At 55.8% G+C, this 19,345-nt stretch overlaps 1 protein-coding gene across 1 annotated transcript in view; it reads left to right on the top strand.

The window, feature by feature from the left end:
- Nucleotides 1-18,690, top strand: part of KIAA0930 (KIAA0930 ortholog) — a 36,945-nt gene extending 18,255 nt beyond the window's left edge. Inside the window, exons 2-10 of the mRNA XM_016192041.2 lie at nt 4,590-4,741; nt 7,562-7,687; nt 7,837-7,914; nt 8,193-8,294; nt 9,643-9,783; nt 10,216-10,410; nt 13,767-13,929; nt 16,324-16,482; nt 17,309-18,690. Coding sequence (XP_016047527.2) covers nt 4,590-4,741; nt 7,562-7,687; nt 7,837-7,914; nt 8,193-8,294; nt 9,643-9,783; nt 10,216-10,410; nt 13,767-13,929; nt 16,324-16,482; nt 17,309-17,349 — 1,157 coding nt within the window. The 3' untranslated portion in view covers nt 17,350-18,690. The remainder of the gene's footprint in view (nt 1-4,589; nt 4,742-7,561; nt 7,688-7,836; nt 7,915-8,192; nt 8,295-9,642; nt 9,784-10,215; nt 10,411-13,766; nt 13,930-16,323; nt 16,483-17,308) is intronic.
- Nucleotides 18,691-19,345: the final 655 nt, after the last annotated feature.

The raw sequence follows: 19,345 nt of genomic DNA, 5'->3' as shown, positions 1-19,345 counted from the left end.
TCTCTGTCACCTAGGGGCAGAAAGACAGAGATTGAAAGAGAAAAAGACCATCATACCGAAGCTTCCTTCAATGCCATGGGGGCTGGGCTTGAACCTGGATCATGCAAACATGGCAAAGCAGTGACTTTCCAAGTGGGCTATTTATTTCAGCAGCCCTTCCAGTTTGGGACTTGCAGAGAGATACCAGTGTAACTGATACAATCTGGTCTCATGACTATGGGCTTTGTTCTGTGGCTTCCCCTCTCGTAAGCCCAAATCCAGACATTAGGTACCTGAGGTTCCAAACAAGACCATGGACATGCGCAGAAGGGTGGGAAGTTTAAACATGGCCGATATCTGTGTTCGCGGCTGAGCCAGAACCAAGGGATTCTCAGCCTTTGCATGACAACTCTTGTGTCAGCAGGAGTCTTTCTGTGTTATTTACTGCTATCTGTTTTGCATCTTGTGCTTTTTATTGGTTATTTTTTACTTTCCTTTTTTTTTTTTCCTTGTGGGGTTTCTCACCTCTCTGAGGCTGGTTTTTTTTTTTATATTTATTTTATTTATTGATTCCCTTTTGTTTCCCTTGTTGTTTTATTGTTGTAGTTATTATTGTTGTTGTCGTTGTTGGATAGGACAGAGAGAAATGGAGAGAGGGAGGGGAAGACAGAGAGGAGGAGAGAAAGATAGACACCTGCAGACCTGCTTCACCGCCTGTGAAGCGACTCCCCTGCAGGTGGGGAGCCGGGGTTCGAACCGGGATCCTTATGCCGGTCCTTGTGCTTTGCGCCACCTGCGCTTAGCCCGCTGCACTACAGCCCGACTCCCCCTGAGACTGTTTTGTTCAGATAGACACAGAGATTAAGCCTGACCGATGGTGCTGCCAACCTTGACCAACTATATATATATATATATATATATATATATATATATATATATATATATATATATATATATATATATTGGCTTGTTGGAAAAGCCACGATGCATTTTTGCATAGAAAAAAAATAAATCATGACTTTTCAGACAACCCAGTATGTAGTGAGGCCAGTGGGACTCTAACCCTGTATTTACCCCTGTTCAGTATTTGCTAATTCCGTATTTGCACTGCTTTTTTTTTTTTAATTCCCTTTTGTTGCCCTTGTTTTTTATTGTTGTAGTTATTATTGTTGATGTCGTTGTTGGATAGGACAGAGAGAAATGGAGAGAGATGGGGAAGACAGAGAGGGGGAGAGAAAGACACCTGCAGATCTGCTTCACCGCCTATGAAGCAACTCCCCTGTAGGTGGGGAGCTGGGGGTTTGAGCCCCCGGGATCCTTATGCCGGTCCTTGTGCTTTGCGCCACCCGCACTTAACCCTCTGCGCTACCACCCGACTCCCATTGCACTGCTTTTATAGACAGACCTTAACCTCAGACTAAAGACTGCAATCTCTGATGTGGCAGGAAGGCAGCCAGGCCTTGGAGCTGTCCGTGGTGCTGGCCAGGGAGAGCTGCTCAGTGTTGGGAACAGCACCTCTCCAGTTTCTGGCTACTAGATTCCAGAAAAAATGACCAGGTAGTAGGGAGATGGGGGCAGAAAGATTTCTGGAGTTGAGGGAGCTCACCACTGAAGAGGGATCTCTCAGGGCTTGCAATCTGGGAGGTTTCTTGCTGGTCAGACCTTGGGAAGGAGGTTGCCGGTGGGAGAGCTGGCACTAGTCACACAGGCCCCACATGGGTCCAGATGCCTGTTGTGTGTGTTACTGCACTGGTGTCCTTGGGGATACTGGAATAATGACCTCACTCAAGCGGGCTGTACTATTGAAAGAGACTTGCAAAACAGCGGTGCAGGGAGGAATCCCCAGACTCCCCCTGTTGATAGGCTTTGATTTTTCCCCCCATTCTTTTCTGGTAGAGACAGATACATAGAGAGGGAAATAGAGACAGGAGGGAGAGATACCCGCAGCACTGCTCTATCACTCATGAAGCTTCCCCTGCAGCTGGGAGTCAAGGACTTGAACCTGAGTCCTAACACATGATGATGTCAGCTCTACTGGGTGATCCCTATCTTGACCACCTCCCAGTGGAGGTGGCACTGCCGTGGGGATTGCTGGTATGAGGGGAGCTGGCGAGTCTTGGCAGTCTTGCTGACAGTCACGTGGCCACTGGGTGTTCTGGTTGGGAGCATATGTGTGGTAGGACCAGCACTGGGCCTGGCACTGCACTTACCGGAGAGGGAGACGGGCCCATAGAAGGCAGGAGAGGGTGCCTGCTGGAAGCGTGACCCCAGTGTGCACCGAGCCTTGGTGCTGGGGTTAAGTACTGGCAGAGGCTCTGCTAAGGTCCCTTGGGTGCCTGGACACTAGACTCATTCACCAGCTGGGTGAACTGGGAAGAAAGTGTCTTTTTAGCTTTGTAAAGCAAGGAAACCCCAGTGGGCCAGGCCTGGCTTGGCTCAGTGAGCAAACTGGCATATTTTGTGTTATCTCAAGCTCTTCACTCCTGAGCCAGACTCCATGTCCTCCCTTTCCTTGTCTCCTCAGGATCCTGTGACCTGCCACACGCTAGGTTATTAGAGGTGGACAGGTTTAGAGCATGTGTGCAGGTATCTGGTGGGCTGAGGACTAAGGGCTGGTCATTTTTCTGTAGTTGGGTCTTTTACTATTATCATTATTACTAATCAATTAATTTTAGAGTGAAAGAAACAACAGCACTAGAATTTCCTTCCTTGTGGTGGGCACCAAGCTTGAACCTGGGTTGTACACATGGCAAAGTAACATACCATCCAAATGAGCTAATTCGCCAGCCTCCCCACCTCACTTACCCCCCCCCTTTTTTTTTTTAAAGATTTGATTATTAGAGAGAAGAAAAAAAAAGAACCAGAGCATCACTATGACACATGCGTTGCCAAGGATCAAACTCAGCACGTCATGTTTGAGGGTCCGATACTTAATCCACAGAGCCATCGAGTGAGCCTCTCCCTTCCTTAACCTCCTGGGAGTCAGTCTATGAACTGGAGTAGTGATCACAGTGTGGGGAGAAGTAACACGATCACCTCCACAGAGCTCATTGCTCAGCTTAGCTTAAGGCACCGGCTCACAAGCCTTGCCATCACACCCCCCAAGCGTCCACCACCGTCACTGCTGCTGACATGACCTGAGGAACAGTGACGCTTGACCCCAGGCTGCACTTTAGGGCAATGTCATCCCCCAGTGCTGGAGACAGGGCGGCCAGTCCTCAGCCTCTTGTCTTTGCTCTGGGGCTAGCAGGCAGGTTCATCGTCAGGTTGGCCCAGACCCTGGACTGATGAAGTGTCCTGTGTCTTCCTCTCTCTGGAGGCGGGAAGGGTGTGGGAAGGAGCAAGGAGGCCACAGACTGCAGAGGGCACAGGGCAGGTGTCAGGTGCCTTTTGGAAGCATCGTGGCTGAGGTCAAGGCCAGGGCTCTCTGGAAGGGCCTCGGTCTTCCACATGGCAACCCTGGGAGGAGGGGGCTTGACTGCAGACTGGCCCTGAACCACCTGTGAGCGTGAGGGCTGGTCCTGGCATCTGCAGACCCTCGCGAGGGTCACCACCTTCCAGGCTTGGGATTAGACCCTTCTCGTCTGGAAGTACCAGGACCAGGTTACAGTGGTGTCTTTTGTTTGTTTGCTTTTCGTTTATTTTACCAGGTCACTGCTCAGCTCTGCTTTATGGTGGTGCTGGGGATTGAACCTGGGACCTAGGACCCTCGGGCATGAAAGTTTTTCTGTAGAACCACTGTGCTGCCTCCCAGCCCAGTGATAATGACTTTTAGGGGGAGGGGGAAGAGACTAGCCATAATTTAGTGTTCTGTGTTTATGAGGAATGGTGCTAGCTTATCCCAAGATTTCATAACAGGGGTTGGAACTGGTCTTTGTCCCCAGCACAGCCTCCCTGTCGCATCCCTGGAGAGAACCCAGGTCTGAGGCAGGCCGCTTGCTCTGCGCCCCACGGCAGGCAGCAGTGCTGGGGTGGAGACTGGGCTTCCCTGCAGAGCCCCTGGGCTTTTCCTCTGTGTGTAGGAAGGTGACTGCTAGCAGGGAGAAGCAGATCCCCCGCCAAGATGCCTGCTAGAGACCTGCATGGGGAGACTGCAGTGCTGGGGGGGGGGGGGGGGCGGGGCCGTTGAGACTTGCTGACCAAGGGGCGGCTGTGCCTTTAAACCGGGTTCTCCTTGGAAGCTGCCGCAGCCCTCAGCAGGGTGGAGGTGGGGGTGTGGGCAGGAGGTGGTGCCTGCCCAGTGGAGCCCCCACCCCTCCAAGCCCTCCCAGCTCTCCCAGCCCTGCAGCCAGCCAGTGACGTGGATACGCCTCTCACTGGATCCTTCCTTTCCCACTGAAGCTGCTGATTCATCCATAGGCTGAAGTCAGCGCTGCTTGGGGCTCCAGAGCCCGGCCCCAGGCCACTGCTGGGTGGAGGAATTGGGCCTCCTAGGACTTATCCCCAGCCTCTCTGGATGCCCTGGGGGAGGGGAGGGGTGCAAGGAGGGGGTCTGTGAATATCACAGGTTTCTAGTCAAAAATGCATGTTGGGGAGGGGGGCAGGTCAAGGTCACAGGCGAGGGCCAGCTGGGCTGCCCTTGCTCAGGCCCCTCTGGCCTCACTTTCCAGGGTGCTTCAAAGATGATCGCATTGTCTTCTGGACCTGGATGTTCTCCACCTACTTCATGGAGAAATGGGCACCACGGCAGGATGACATGCTTTTCTACGTGCGCCGGAAGCTTGCTTACACGGGCAGCGAGAGTGGCAGCGATGGGAGGAAGGTGAGTGCCTCTCCTCTGGGCCCCGAAGGCCTGCTCTCTGCCTGTCCTGTGGGTGTCCCTGCAGTTGGTGATGTTCACTGAACACCTGACAGTGGGCTGTGCTGGGCTCAGGTGCATGTGAGTACTGCTGTTCCCGGGGCCCTAAAAGGTCCTCCCTAGCTTGGTGTGATGATGATTGTGCCACTTGTTGGGCCCCCCTCCCCCCATGTCAGACACAGGGCTGGGCTCTTGGCTTTGAGATCTCACTGTGTCCTCCTGATTGAGGCTCCCAGGTGTCCTCCGAGGTGCCCCATTCACTTGGCGGACAGAAGAGCGAGACAAACGCATGGCATGTTTCCTTCTCTGCTGTCCAGGGGATTTAGCAGTCTGTAAAGATGTACAAGCAGCCCAGATGCCAGACACTGCAGGTGCATCATTTTATTTAACATAAAAATCAGGGAGGTCTGGCACTGGCAGCCTGCCAGAACCCAAGCCAGTGCTGAGTGCTTGAACCCCTTCCTCTCTATGAGACCCTCCCCTGCAGGCTTCTGCAGGTGGCAGGCGGGTCTGGCATCTGCCTCAAAGACACCCCAGCCCCTCTGTGCCGTGCCCTCTGCAGGCAGCGTACCAGCTGCTCTGTGCAGCTTTGAGAACTGCAGGAAGGTTGGCCCAGAAGTTGGCCTGGGTCTCCTGGCATCTGCCTCCTGCCTGCAGCAGCTGGTGGCCAGTGAGGCGCTGGGCATTAGCATACAGAGCCAATACCAGTGGGTAAATGCAGGGGCCTGTGGGGGTAGGAGTGGTCAGCGTAGGCCACAGGGAACATTTTTGGGTAGCTGCTAGGGAAAGAGAAATCCAACAGAGGAAGCGGTGGGGCTGAAGTCAAATCTCTGGTATTCAGGTGGCTGTGGACAGTTCCAGGTAACTCGAGCACAGGAGAAGCGGGCAGGAGAGGGCCAGGTTGTGGAGGGTCCTGAAGGTCATGCCCAGGGGGTTGTCTCTTCTTCACTAAAACCCTGGAGCTACTGAGCTGGATAGGCAAAGGGAGAGCACTTAGTCAGAGGTCTGTCTAGCTAAGAGGAGACTAGAAGGAAGCAAGCAAGAACAATGGTCAGGAGGCTGCTGACCCCGGGACAGGTGCAGAAGAGTGTCACATGACTCCAAGGAAGGCTGTGAAGTGACTGGACGGGCGGCCGAACTTCCGGGACTGAATGTGGGACTCAGATCTCTAACCTGGGTCTGCATGAAGGTGGGCCACTACTGACGGGGCCTCAGGTGCCTGCCCTGAAGGGGGTGTAGTCTGGAGACCAGTTTGCCAGTCTCCTCTGGGGCACAGCTTCTCCCAGCCTCTGGGGGTCCGGCCTTAGATCCATCTTTGCGGCTGCCTGGAAGCTAGAGTGTTGTGGCCACATGAGCCCCTGGGTACAAGGTGGTGAGTGTCCAGGGAGCCACACTGTGTCAGCACCCCTCAAAAGGGACCACCCTCTCCCACAGTAGTTCTCCAGTGAGGGAACCTAGGTCTGGGGGTGGGGAGAGGCTGGGTGCTCCCTTACTGCTTGGCTCTGCTACACCTGTTGGAGCTGAGCTTGTACACTGTCCTGCAAAATCGTGGTCTTTTGCCAAAGACAGTCTGCTGTGAGCAGAGGCTGTGATAACAACCAGGCATCTCTGAGACTTGCCTGCTGCTCCATGAATCGCAGTGCCAGGAGCGCTCGCTCCCATTCCCCACAGGGAAGGGCGTGTTTCTTGCAGATGGTGGGTATTTCTTGGGGTGGGGGTGGAGGAGGTGGGAGAAGAGATGTTCCAGGCAAAAATGCTTCTCTGGATTCAGGACGGAGGAATTTAGAACAGGAGGGTGCAGGCTTGTGTGCAAGGTCTCCTGGAGGGGTGTGTGTGGGAGAGGGGGTTGGAAGGGGAAGGGGAAGGGGGAGGGGGCTTGGGAAGAGCCCAAGTCCATGAGAGAACCATTGGCGATCAAGCTATTCCTGTGCCAGAATGTTCCACTGAACACCTGCAGTGGGCTGTGTGCAGATGCCCGTCCCGAGCACTGACTGCAGAGATGACTCAGACCAGACCCGGCTCATTCTCAGGGAGACCCCAGGCTTTGGGATGGGACAGACAGACAGCACAGCCATTACAAACAGATGCTGTGCTGTGGGAGGGGCTTGGGGGGGGACGGCAGGGAGGGGATGACTGGCTAGAATTGTAGGACAGAGGAGACAGTGCCCAGCCAGTGTCTAAAGAGGCAGGAGACCCTGCAAACCTAGGGCATGGGGTAGGTGGGGAGACTGGAGAGCTCTGCCCCCACTGCCAAAAGGAAAAAGGAGAAAGACAAGCCCTAGTGGGCATGCACTGTGTGTCTCTGTGTGTGTGTGTGTGTGTCTCTGTGTGTATCTCTGTGTGTGTCTACCTGTGTGTATGTCTCTCTGTGTGTGTGTGTGGTATGTCTGTGTGTCTCTCTGTGTGTGTCTGTGTGGTGTCTCTGTGTGTGTGCGTGTGTGTGGTATCTGCTGTGGCGCCTGCGCACTGCGGCTGCTCTGCGGCAAACCCTGGCAGCCCCTTGCCCCCTCCCCATTCTGCAGCTTAGCTAGTACCCGATTGTCATAGCAACCTGATGGGCTTCCTGCCTGCCTAGACGGAGAGGAGATGGGTGGACAGTGCCTGCTGAGGGGATGGGGAGTTGGATGTGGGCGGGATAGCTGCAGAGATCTCCTTATTGCAGGGCTGGAGGGCTGGAGGGCTGGCCTGGGAGGGTGATCTCCGACTGAGAAATGGGCTGGAGTCCTCGGGACGGACGGCCAGATGCCACAGCCAGGACCCACCTGTCCCTGTGCCTTATTGCAGCTGGCTGAGGCCGAGCCCGAGGTGGAGGTGGAGGTGTACCGGCGCGACTCCAAGAAGCTGCCGGGCCTTGGGGATCCCGACATTGACTGGGAGGAGAGCGTGTGCCTGAACCTCATCCTGCAGAAGGTACGGGCGGAGGGGGCGGGGCGCAGGGGGCGGGGCGGGGCGGGCGCAGGGGGCGGGGCGCGGGGGCGCGGGGTGGGGGGGTGAGGCTGCAGGCGGAGGGCCGAGGGGCGCAGGCCCCTCCACACCCACCGGGCTGCGCTCTCTTCCAGCTGGACTACATGGTGACATGCGCAGTCTGCACACGCTCTGATGGTGGGGACATCCACATTCATAAGAAGAAATCCCAGGTGAGCAGGAGCTGAGCTGCCCCTGCCCCCAGAAATGCCAGCCCAGCGACTGTCTGGGACTAATTTAGGGAGACAAGCCCCCCCTTCCACACTGTATCCTAGAGGTGAGAGCCTAACTGCAGTTGATTCAGCTGCCCCCCTCCCATGCCACGGCCAGGCCCTCCCAGCAGCTCCCTGTCCGCAGCAGCTACCATGCTTAAACCCCATGTTCCACTCAGCTGAGGGTCCTGTGCTCAGGGAGAGGCCTCACTCCGTCCTAAACATATCCTTTCTTTCAGCAAGTGTTTGCCTCGCCCAGCAAACACCCCATGGACAGCAAAGGAGAGGAATCCAAGATCAGTTACCCCAACATCTTCTTCATGATTGACAGCTTTGAGGAGGTGAGCTTCCTGCCACACCTCCCATTTCTCTTCCTCCAGCCTCACACCCTTGCAGAGCCTTAGTGGGTGTCTGGGGAGGGGCAGAGTATGCAGGTCAGACTCCTGCAAGGGTGGCTTCCCGGCCTGAATTTGCCGTGAGGCAAGTGAGCTTACTTGGCTGTGCACCTGGGTTTTCTCATCTGTAAAATGAGCACGGTGACCATCTCTTCCACTGACCTGTCAGGATCAAAGATCAAACCAGTTCACATGGGAGAATGCATCGTAAACTCCTATGGAAATGTGCTGCCTGGGCAGAGGGCATCAATTATCACCCTGTTTAAACTTGAAAGAAATGTCTTGTCTGCGCCAGCTTGGAGCCTGGGGTGGCCAGTGATGGATGGAACTTTGGAAGTGGTCTGTTTCCTTTAAGTTTGGGAAACTTAACTTTAAGTTTGGGATGCAGGCAGAAGGTGACTTGCCTGGGGAAAGTGTGCAGACAGATCCCCTGCAAGGGGATCTGACTGGGCCCAATTTTGCCTCCTGGGGGTCTCTGCCAGCCAGTCTTCCCCACTAAGGCCCCAAGAACTGACTTGTGCCCGTTCAGACTCCAAGCCCTCTGGGAGACTTGGGAAGAAGGGAGCATGTGTTCCAGGGTCACTTTCAGATTAGATGGTGTCTTGAAGCTTCCTGGGTTCAGGGAATGCCCTCTTTAGGCTCACATTCTGGTTTGAGGCAAAGCTAAGATTTGGAGCTGAGACTGTGTGCTCTCAGCGCTGGCTGGCCTGCAGGCTCAGGGGCAGGGCTTACGCAGGACATCAAGCCCCCTGCAGGCAGAGCTCAGCAGGGCTGAGCCCCACTGGGCACTCCTGTCCAGAGGGGAAGACCCTAGAAGGTGGTCTATGAGCCCTTAGCCTGGGGTGTATGATGAGAAATAGAACAATTCTTTCTCTCTGTCTTTCTCTCTGTCTCTCTCTGTCTCTCTCTCCCTTTCTTTCTTTTTCTCAGAGCACTGCTCAGCTCTCGTTTATGGTGGTACAAGAAATTGAACCTGGGACTTTGGACCCTCAGGCATGAGAGCCTCTTTGCATAACCATTGTGCTATCTCTCCCTGCCCTGGGGTGTGTAATAGACACATCACCCATGAGCCATCAGCCAGGGAGCATGTCTTCTTATAGTCCCAGAGCCACTGGGTAAAACACTTCTGCCAGCCTGCCCCCCCCCTCCCAGTGTTAGGCAGTTCCTGTTCGTGTCTTAGCTACAAGATGGAGCTTTTCCAAGCATCTCCCTTGCTGGCAGCCCAAGAGGGTAGGGGTGGGAGCCTGGGTAGCTGGCCATTGATGTCCACTTCCTTTTTTGTGCCCTGCTCCAGGTCTTCAGCGACATGACTGTGGGGGAAGGAGAGATGGTTTGCGTGGAGCTGGTGGCCAGTGACAAGACCAACATGTTCCAGGGCGTCATTTTTCAGGGTTCCATTCGCTACGAGGCACTCAAGAAAGTGTACGACAACCGAGTGAGTGGGGGGCGGGGCCCCGCAGCCCCTGGTGCTTCAGGTGTGCTCTCTGCTCTATGGGGGTGGGGGTGGGGGTCCTGGGCCTGCTTTATGTGACCTTCAGAGCACATGCCAGGCTGCTATGAGTAAGGGCAGCCCTGAAACTGGCCCCTTACTGAACTGATGGGGGTGGGTAATAGGTAGGTGACACTTCTACAACTGAGTGTTTTTGGGGCCACCTCTTTCGTAAGCCTGGGAAGGAAGTGGGGGATTCCTGAACCCTGCTGGTTGGGGACTATTTCCCAACCATTGCTGGCCTCCTATGAGACACAGGGTCAGCAGGCAGTGACGGGTTCCCACTTTCCAGCTGGGTCCTGACTGCTGGTGGGGGTGGAGTCCAGGGTGAGGCCATGCCCACACGCACTGATGCCAGCCCCTTCCACTTGCTGGCAGGTGAGTGTGGCTGCCCGCATGGCACAGAAGATGTCATTTGGCTTCTACAAATATAACAACATGGAGTTTGTGCGCATGAAGGGGCCACAGGGCAAGGGCCACGCTGAGATGGCAGTCGGCCGTGTGTCCACCGGGGACACATCCCCCTGCGGGACCGAAGAGGGCTCCAGCCCGGCTTCGCCCACGCACGAGCGGGTAAGGGCTGCGCAGCTCGGGGAGGGGCCTCCTGCCTCTGGTCCTTACAGCCCCGGCGAGGTAGGTGTCGTCCTCCCTGGCCCCTCCAGTGAGGAGGCTGGGGTGCAGAGAGAGGGGAAGTACTCTGTCCCAGGCCACACCGCAGGTTGCAGGTTAGGAGGACCTGGGGCAAAGCTCTCCTCGCCACCTCCCTGAGTCCACAGGGAAAGAAAGCCGGCTAAGACTGCCAAGGAGCCCGGGCCAGTCCTCAGGCCTGCCTGGGTACACACACTGATGAGCCTGGGCAGATGGTTGGCCTTCCTTCCCTGGTGAGGAGGAGAGGGGATGAGAGTGAGCTGCCCCCCTTCCTGCCCCCCTTCCTGCCCCTGGGAGATCAGCAGGAGTGCAGAGGCCCTGGGGAGTCAGCCTGGCTCTCTCCTAGCTCCTTGTTGACGTTCTGTGGTGCTGGGAGGCCCCACCAGTCCCAGTCCCGGGGTAGAGTGGGGGTGGAGGATGGCTGAGCATTCTGTGAGCAGACCTGGACCGAAGGCTCCTGGGACTTGCTGCCCCAGGTCACACAGCTCTCATGTGTGGCAACACCTGAGCTTCTAGCCCTGCTCTTGCTGGGTCACCTCCATCCCCAAGGGTGGGAGGCCCAGGTCAGCGGCAGTTCATCCCCGGGGCCTCCAGCAGGGCCCAGCACTCAGCAGCACACACAGCACTCCGTCCGGCCCCTTTGGCTGCCCAGGCTGGGGGTCATGCAGGAGGACAGGTAAGCCGCACCTGGGTGCAGCCCAGCCCATGTCCGGCAAGAGGCTTGGGGGAGACCCACGGGGGGCTGGCAGCCATGTGGTTTGGGATAAGTCTCCTTCGCTGTGAGCCTTGAGCTTCTCTGGAAATGGGTGGTAACACCTGCTTCCTGAGGTTGGGAGCTGCACCACACCATCCGCTACCTCAGAAGTCAGCCCTCAGGAGCATTCACTCCCCAGCAGCCTGTGGTTCCTCTGCTGAGGATCTGCCTGAGAAGCCACGCTGAGGAACGCAGAGGACACATTAGCCACGAAGGCCGGAGAGGAGAGAGAGCACTCTGCATACTCACAGTTCTGCCAGAAAATGTTCACTGTGCATATCTGGGGAGCACGGGTGGGTGGAGGGGTGTTAGATGGTGGTTCTTTCTCTTCTTTTTGAAAGGCAAGGTGTGTGAATGTCAGTTTTGAAACAAATGATCAGAACTATTGTATGCTAAACTGTAAGTCTTTGACAGAGTGCAACTAAAAAAAAAAAAGAAAAGAAAAGAAGTTCCCTGTTTTGCTTTGCCCAGAACCTATCTAGTCAGGGGACTTATTCACCCTTGGCCAGACTGTTGGTCAGGCAATAGGAAGATGGGCGTGGTCGGCTGGAGTTGTACCCAGCTCCTGGCCTGCTTACCAGAGGCAGTCAAACCTCACCAGGAGGCCAGACTGCCCGTCTTTCTACTCTTGACACATTTCTTTAAAAAAAAAAAAATTTAAGTTAGATTTTTTTTTATTATCTTTATTTATTTGAAAAAGACAGTCAGAAATTGAGAGGAGAGGGAAAATAGAGGGAGAGAGACACCTGCAGCCCTGCTTCACCACTTGTAAAGCTTCCCCCTATAGGCAGGACTGGGGGCTTGAACCCGGGTCCTTGTGCACTGTAACATGTGTGCTGGACCAGGTGCACCACCACCTGCCCTCCCCCCAATATATTTTTTTTCTATAGTCAAGGAGTTCCATAGATGGAACAGAAGTAATACATGGTTGGTTGGTTTGTTTTTGTGAAGTTGGGTGAGAATTCTGGGGCCGGGCCCCTTGTCTCAGAATAGAAGTCGTGTATGTTTCTGAGCTCATTTCTGAGAGAAGGAGCCTGATCCCTTTTGCTGACCCTTCGTTGCTCCAGCCCATAGGCCCTGCCTGGCGCCATGTGGCTGTGTGTGAGTCCTTGCAAAGGCTTCAGAACCAACTCTAGCCACTCATTTCCTGAGTGATTGCAGATACGTCATCAGACCTGGCGAGCCACGCTTTCCCCATTCACACAGTGCCAGCCCTGCTTCCTCCTACGGGGGGGGGGGGGGAGTAAAGAGAGGGGCCTGTTGGACAGGCGGATGTCAGGGGCAGGCTTGGACTCCACCTTCTCCATGCTCACTGTTACTGGACCCACCCCCTCTCCCCAAAGGGTTCATTAGTCTCCCATCCAAGTACTAACCAGGCCTGACCCTGCTTAGCTTCTGAGATCAGACGAGATCGGGTGTGTTCAGGGTGGCATAGTCGTAGACGGAAGGGTTCATTTGTAACCAGCACATGACAGATGCAGACTTTGTGTGTATTGTGGTTTCTTGGTGTTTGTTTTTTATCTTTGAAAAAACAAAAAAAAAAAATCTTCCTTGGCTTGTGGGAGGACCGTCTGGAGCCCAGCGATCACCAGGACTTTGCTGGATGTCGGAGCCATGACGAGGAGGCTGATGGGTTTCCCCGAAGTCTCAGTCCGAGCTCGTCTTGTTCCTCAGACTCTTGTTTGCATGGGGAGGAGGGAGGAGAGGGGCCAAGTTCTCTCTTCCTGGAACGCCCTTCCCCCCCTTCTTCACCTGGCGAACTCCTACTCGTCCTTCAAGACCCAGCTCCAGCGGCACCTCCTCCAGGAAGTCTCCCATGCCGTCTGTGTCTGTCCCTTTTGCCTCTGCTCTCCCCTGTATTCTGTGTTCCTCCTACCCGTCTCTCCCCTTTTGTTTCTTCTGTCTCAGTGTGTAAATGTGGCGGTCACTTCCTGAGTCTGGTGTCCCCCACAGACTGTGAGATCCTTGAGGGCAGGGACTGATGTCACTTGCCTGTCTGTCCTGAGTGCCAGGCTCACTTGGCTCTGAGTGGGTGCAGAGAATGGTTCAGAAGAAAGGGTAGGGGACAATGAAAGCACAGTGTCTCACAGCTGGTTTCTTGAAAGAAGGGAGGCTGGGAGGGGGGACCTGTCTCCAAGAAAAGCAACCAGAAGGCCAAAACCCTGGGTTACAGCCCCTCCCTCCCTTTATGCCCCTGTCCTGCTGGATGACCTCAGGCAAGCCAAGGTGGCTGCCCTGCTGTAGCTTCTTCTTGCGTCAGATGGCACCAGCCCTACTTCTTGTGGTACAGCTTGGTCGGGAAGGGGCAGGGTGGTGAGTGTATGAGCAGGTTAGTCAATCCAGATTTTGCACTCGGAAGGTCCCTTAAGTAGTGTCTGCAGCTTGGTCTCAAGAGCTGGTGAGCAAGCCACCCCGTGGGCCTCTGAAGCTCTGATGGGGGCTTGACTTGAAGGCGGCAGAGATGTGGACTCTGGGAGCCCCCTGTGGGCAGCAGGCTGCTTCTGAGACTGTGGCCTTTTGTCCCCAGGTGACCTCATTCAGCACGCCTCCCACTCCAGAGCGCAACAACCGGCCTGCCTTCTTCTCCCCGTCCCTCAAGAGGAAGGTACCCCGGAACCGGATCGCTGAGATGAAGAAGTCTCACTCCGCCAACGACAGCGAGGAGTTCTTCCGGGAGGAGGAAGGCGGAGGTGACCCTGTCCCTGTGTTCCCTGGGGTCCCAGCGGGGCGCCCTTCAGCCTCCTCTGGGTCACACAGATGCCCGTGTGGGCTGGGACAGAGCTAAGACTGATGCACTGAGACCCCTGTCTTAAGCAGCTCCTGTGCCAAAGGCCTTAGTGCCCAGAGCAAGGCAGGAGTGGCGGTTGGTGCATGGTTTCAGGGTTCTCTGGACTCCCAGAAGCCTCCTTTCCCAGACTTGTAGGCAGTGCTAGTACTTCTGACCCGACTTCCCTGATACAGTGTGAGAAATACCGATGAGTGAACCCAGTGGACTCCCTGGGCAGTTCACTCATCCTCTGGCTCCAGTCTGCTGGGTTTTTCTCCACCTCTTTTCTTTTTCTTGTTTTAATTAATTAATTTTTGCTTTTTTTTTTTAATTGTTCTTGTATTTGATAGGATAGAGAGAAATTGAGAGGGGTGGGGGAGATTGAGAGACAGAGAGACACCTATAGCCCTGCTTCACCACTCATGAAGCTTTCCCCCCCGCAGGTGAGGACTGGGGGCTTGAATCTGGGTCCTTGTGCATGGTGACGTGTATGTTCAGGCAAGTGCACCACCACTTGGCCCCCTGTCTGTCTGTCAGAGAGAAAGTGACCAGATCACTGCTCAGGTCTGGCTTCTGGTGGTGCTGAGGTTGAACCTGGAACTTCAGAGCCTAGGCATCAAGGTCTTTTTTTTTTTTTAAAGATTATTTATTTTCCCTTTTGTTGCCCTTGTTTTTTTTTTTATTGTTGTAGTTATTATTGCTGCTATTGTCATCGTTGTTGGACAGAGGGAAATGGAGAGAGGAGGGGAAGACAGAGAGGGGGAGACAAAGATAGACACCTGCAGACCTGCTTCACCGCCTGTGAAGCGACTCCCCTGCAGGTGGGGAGCCAGGGGCTCAAACCGGGATCCTTACGCTGGTCCTTGTGCTTCACGCCATGTGCACTTAACCCACTGCGCTACCGCCCGACTCCCTTTTTAAGATTCTTTAATTTATTTATGAGAAAGATAGGAAGAGAGAGAAAGAACCAGACATCACTCTGGCACATGTGCTGCTGGGGATCGAATTCAGGACCTCATGCTTGAGAGTCCCAAAGCTTTACGGCTGCGCCACCTCCTGGACCACGAGGCATCAAGGTCTTTTACATAACCATTCTGCTGTCTCCCCGCCCCCCTCCTTTTTTTTTTTTAAGATTTATTTATTTATTTATGGAAGAGAGAACAGAACATCACTCTGGCATATGCTGTGCCAGGGATTGAACTCTGGTCCTTACGCCTGAGAATCTAATGCTTCAACCACTGCACCACCTCCCGGGCCACCCTCTTTGCTGCTTTTGGCCAGCTGGCCCTGGCTCTCTAGAACTTCCAGTGGAGGAGCCCTGGGGACCATATAGGCGTGTCTCTCCTTCTGCTGTTCAGCCTCCTGCACCCACTCAGACAACATCCTTCCCTGCCAACCTGCTGCGTTCTACCAGACATACCAGGGCACTGAGCTGGGGAGCCAGAGGAGAGAGCAAGACTGAGGAGCTGCAGGAGCCAGTGTGCGGCCAAAAGCAGGAATTGTGGCTGACAGAGACGCTGGAAGCATGAGATCTGACTCCACAGGGTGTCATTCAGGGCCTGGAACATGTGAAGACCTGAGAAGGGCTGTGGCAGGTGGCAGGAGACCTGGCGGGAGTCTCCTACCGCTTTCTGTTGCTCCTCAGCCTGAGCTGGGCACCAGCCTGCAGACTTGAGCATTTTCGCTTAGACGAGTGAAAGAATGAAAGTAGTCAGTGACAGCAGGTTCCCCCCCCCCCGCTGTGGGCCTGGGGTGTCGGCATCATAGAGACAGAGTTGGGGGTCCCTGCTGGGCAAGACACTGGCCTTGACCTGCTCTGTGTGAGCTGGTGTCAGTGCTTCCCCCACTCCCCCGCCAGTGTGTTTTGAGTCAGCAGATACAGGCTAAGAACCCCCCCCCCCCGCCCCCAGCAGCCTGCCTAGCTGCTGCTCCCTGGAAAGAGGTCCCCCAACTTGGACCCTACGCCTGGGTGACTGACTAATCAACCCTTGTGCCCTGCAGCCTGGCAGCACCTGGCCACACTGACACATGGCATGGGGTCAGAGGGAGAGAGAGACGTGACAGAATGTGGCTGGTGATGTCCTGTGTCCTGGACTTCACAGAGACTGAGATCCAGGAGGGGGACTTGGAGGGATGTCTGAGGTGCTGGGGTTTAGGAAGGGCCGCCAGGCAGGAGGGGCTGGAGAGTAGCAAGCAGGCGGTGATGTGCCCAGACTAGGAGAAGGATGCATCTGGGCCAGCGGGCACAACCTGGAGCAGGGGCTGGTCCTTTGGGGGCTCCTACTCCCTGGCCCCTCACCCAGCCTCTCCCCTGCAGCTGATCTGCACAATGCCACCAACCTGCGGTCTCGGTCCCTCTCTGGCACTGGGCGCTCCCTGGTTGGGTCCTGGCTGAAGCTGAACAGGGCGGATGGGAACTTCCTCCTCTATGCACACTTAACCTACGTCACGTTGCCACTGCATCGGATCTTAACAGGTACCGTGGCTGCTGGGAAATCCAGCCTGTGTGTGTGCTAGCTGGCCTGGTTCCTGGTCCCAGCTGGCTGGGTGTCTAGCCCTGTCCCCACCTGCCTTTCTCACTCCAAGAGCCCAGCTTCCCTGGTTCAGACCTGGGGGCAGGGTAGGAAGTGAAGATTAGGAACACTCCCTTGGGAATAAAGTGGCTCCCTTCTGGTGGTCTCACGAGACCCAGCTGAGAGCGCGGTTAGGCTTCTGGCCTGTGGCTTCATGTACAGACACCCACTGAGCGGTCGGTGGCTGCCGTCACTGAACAACCTATTTCCACTGCTCACACGATCACCCACTCAGAGTTCTCCCTGGCCTCAAGTCCCCCCTCAAGAACCCCGTCTTCAGCCAGCCACCTGCCTGGGCTTATTATAAATGCTGTCTCCTGCCCACAGAGGAGCCTGGCATCATGAGAACAGTTGGTAAATGTTGGCAGTCGGCACGTATTGATAACACCCAGGAGTCAGTTAAGTGAAACTCAAAGGTGAAAACAAAGTCTCCCTTTGCACCAGCTCTGGAGGCTCCTCCCACCTGCCCCGTGGAGTGACCGCAGGCCCTAGTGTGTGGCACAGTGCTCGGCCTGCCGTGCACGGTAGTGGCTGCAGCCCCACTGGGCTTTGGCCAGGCTATGCAGCTGTCGCCAGCGTGTCACGGTGGGAAAAACAGAGCAGTTCTGGGGAAAACACTCCAATGACTTGAAATGGACTTCCTTCCCTCAGTGTTGCCGGGGCTCTAGTGTCCCCTCCTCTTGCCCCTGTCTCATCGAGTGTGTGTCGCCCCCTCCCCCGCCTCCCTAGACATCCTGGAAGTCCGGCAGAAGCCCATCTTGATGACCTAGCTGTGTGCAGAGCCACCCACCCTGCCCGGCCCCAGGAGTGCTGCCAAGTGCCTACCTGTCCACCGCCACCGGGGTCTTCTGTGACAGCCCAGCGCCGGAGCTGGAGCCAGGCAGGGCCACTCCATGAACACCAGCCCAAACGGAAGTGCCTCGTTCTCCCCCCTGACGGCTCTGTAACCCCTCTCCTCTCTCATGCCCGTGTCACCCCTCAGCCCATCTCTAGAGATGCCAAGAGAGGCCACAAGAGGAAGCAGCCACCACCCCGAATGTGTCCCGACCCATCAGCCTGCTGTGCACACCCCAACAGACAGACAGACTGGCTGGCTGGCCAGGGCAGCAGTTGTGGGAGGGGTGCTTTGTGTCAGACTCCAGCCCTTCCTGAGGGAACCCAGTGTATGATTTTGTAGTGCCGTACCAAGGAACTCCAGCACTCAAGCCAGCCCCCGCCTCATCCACCCTCCAGGTCACCCCGGGTCACAGATGAGGGAGCTGGGGGCCCACGCTGCAAGACGGGATGGACTGGCCCCCGGCAGGGGAGGTCTCACCCCCACGTCTGGGGCCAGAAAGGCTTCTGCTGGCCCAGACAGGCCCCATCCTGCCAGAGCAGCCTTTGCTTCCAGCCAAAGAGCATCAACATCATACACCTCCAGCTTGTGGACATCCCGCCCTGTGCCAGTGGACATCCCGCCCTGTGCCCCGGCTGACATCACACGCGGAATGCGCATTCTGAGTGCTGCTTGGGGGGGGGGGGGCTGGGGAGTCAAGGAGAAGGAGGGTGTCTGTACCAGAGGGTGGGCGGGCAAGGGTGGAATCGTCATCCTCCCAGGGAGGGTCCAGGTAACAACCTCCCCTAGGGGCCACCAGCCACTGGCGAGGGGCAGGAAGACAGTCTTTCCTCTTCCCTGGCTTCCTTCCTTCCGCTGAGTGTGCTGGCCCATTTCTCCGAGCAGCTCACCAAGGCAAAAAGGAACTGCGGTCCACAAGGCCAGGCCGGGGGGGGTCAGTGAGGAGCTGACCCGCCATTGCGCTCCACACAGGGTTTCCATCTGCAGTGACCATGGGCCCCTTTCTGAACCAGGAGCCTTCTCTTGAGCGGATGTGTTTGCCGAGCCCACTGGGAGTAAGGGGCCTCTTGCTGTGTGGTCCCTAAGAATATTGGGGGGGGGCTCTGTCACACGCACTTAGAGATCTCTCTTGGGGGAGGGGGGTGTCTTTTCCTCCTGTATGTTTTATTCTGGGCCGGGAGGGGGGTATTGTGCTGGGCTCTGGGAACAAGGAACTGCTTTGGGGCTTTCTCTAGGTTTTTGTATGCTGTTATTAAAAGCAAGCTATTGCATTTCATTCTGCCTCAGTTTGCCCACCTGTAAAATGGGGCTGATACCACCTACCTCACAGAAGTCTCCAGGGTTCTTTCTCACTGGGTCAGGGTGGGGCTGCAGCCGTCCTGCCTGGCTCTGGGATGCTCCCCCACCCCCACTCACCCAGTTCAAGAGGACATGGTGGGCTGGGGCTGGAACACTCTGGATTCTCTTGACAATGCCTGGGCCCAGCCGTATCTCAACTCTGCATGAGTTTACGTTCCAAAGTCGTGACTGAGAGCAACAAAAGTCAGGGCACACACCAGGTGCTGGAGCAGAAGCCCAGAACCCTGAGCCTCACCCTGTGTCCAGGATGTCTCTGAGGGCCCTCCAGGAGAGCCCTGAATGCTGTCCCTGAGCTATGTTCAGGGAGGTGCAGCATGGCTTCTCCTGCAGAGGTTTTCTCCCTGGTCATCTGGGATCTGCAGACTCCAGAGCTGAGGTGTATCTTCCATAGGGGACCTTCACATGTGTGCAAGTGGGGCAGCCTTTCCTCTGTAGCATAAGAAGTTATCCACTAACCCCAGCCGGGAATCCACCCGGCATGGCTGTGGGCAAGTCAGGCTCCTCTGTGAACTCAGCAAGTTCCATCTGACTGAAAAAACTACCAAGGGCCGAACGCACTGAGGTGTGAGTGT

Source organism: Erinaceus europaeus, chromosome 4, assembly GCF_950295315.1.
Source record: "Erinaceus europaeus chromosome 4, mEriEur2.1, whole genome shotgun sequence".
NCBI lineage: Eukaryota > Metazoa > Chordata > Mammalia > Eulipotyphla > Erinaceidae > Erinaceus > Erinaceus europaeus.
This window is presented reverse-complemented; position numbering and strand designations above follow the sequence as displayed.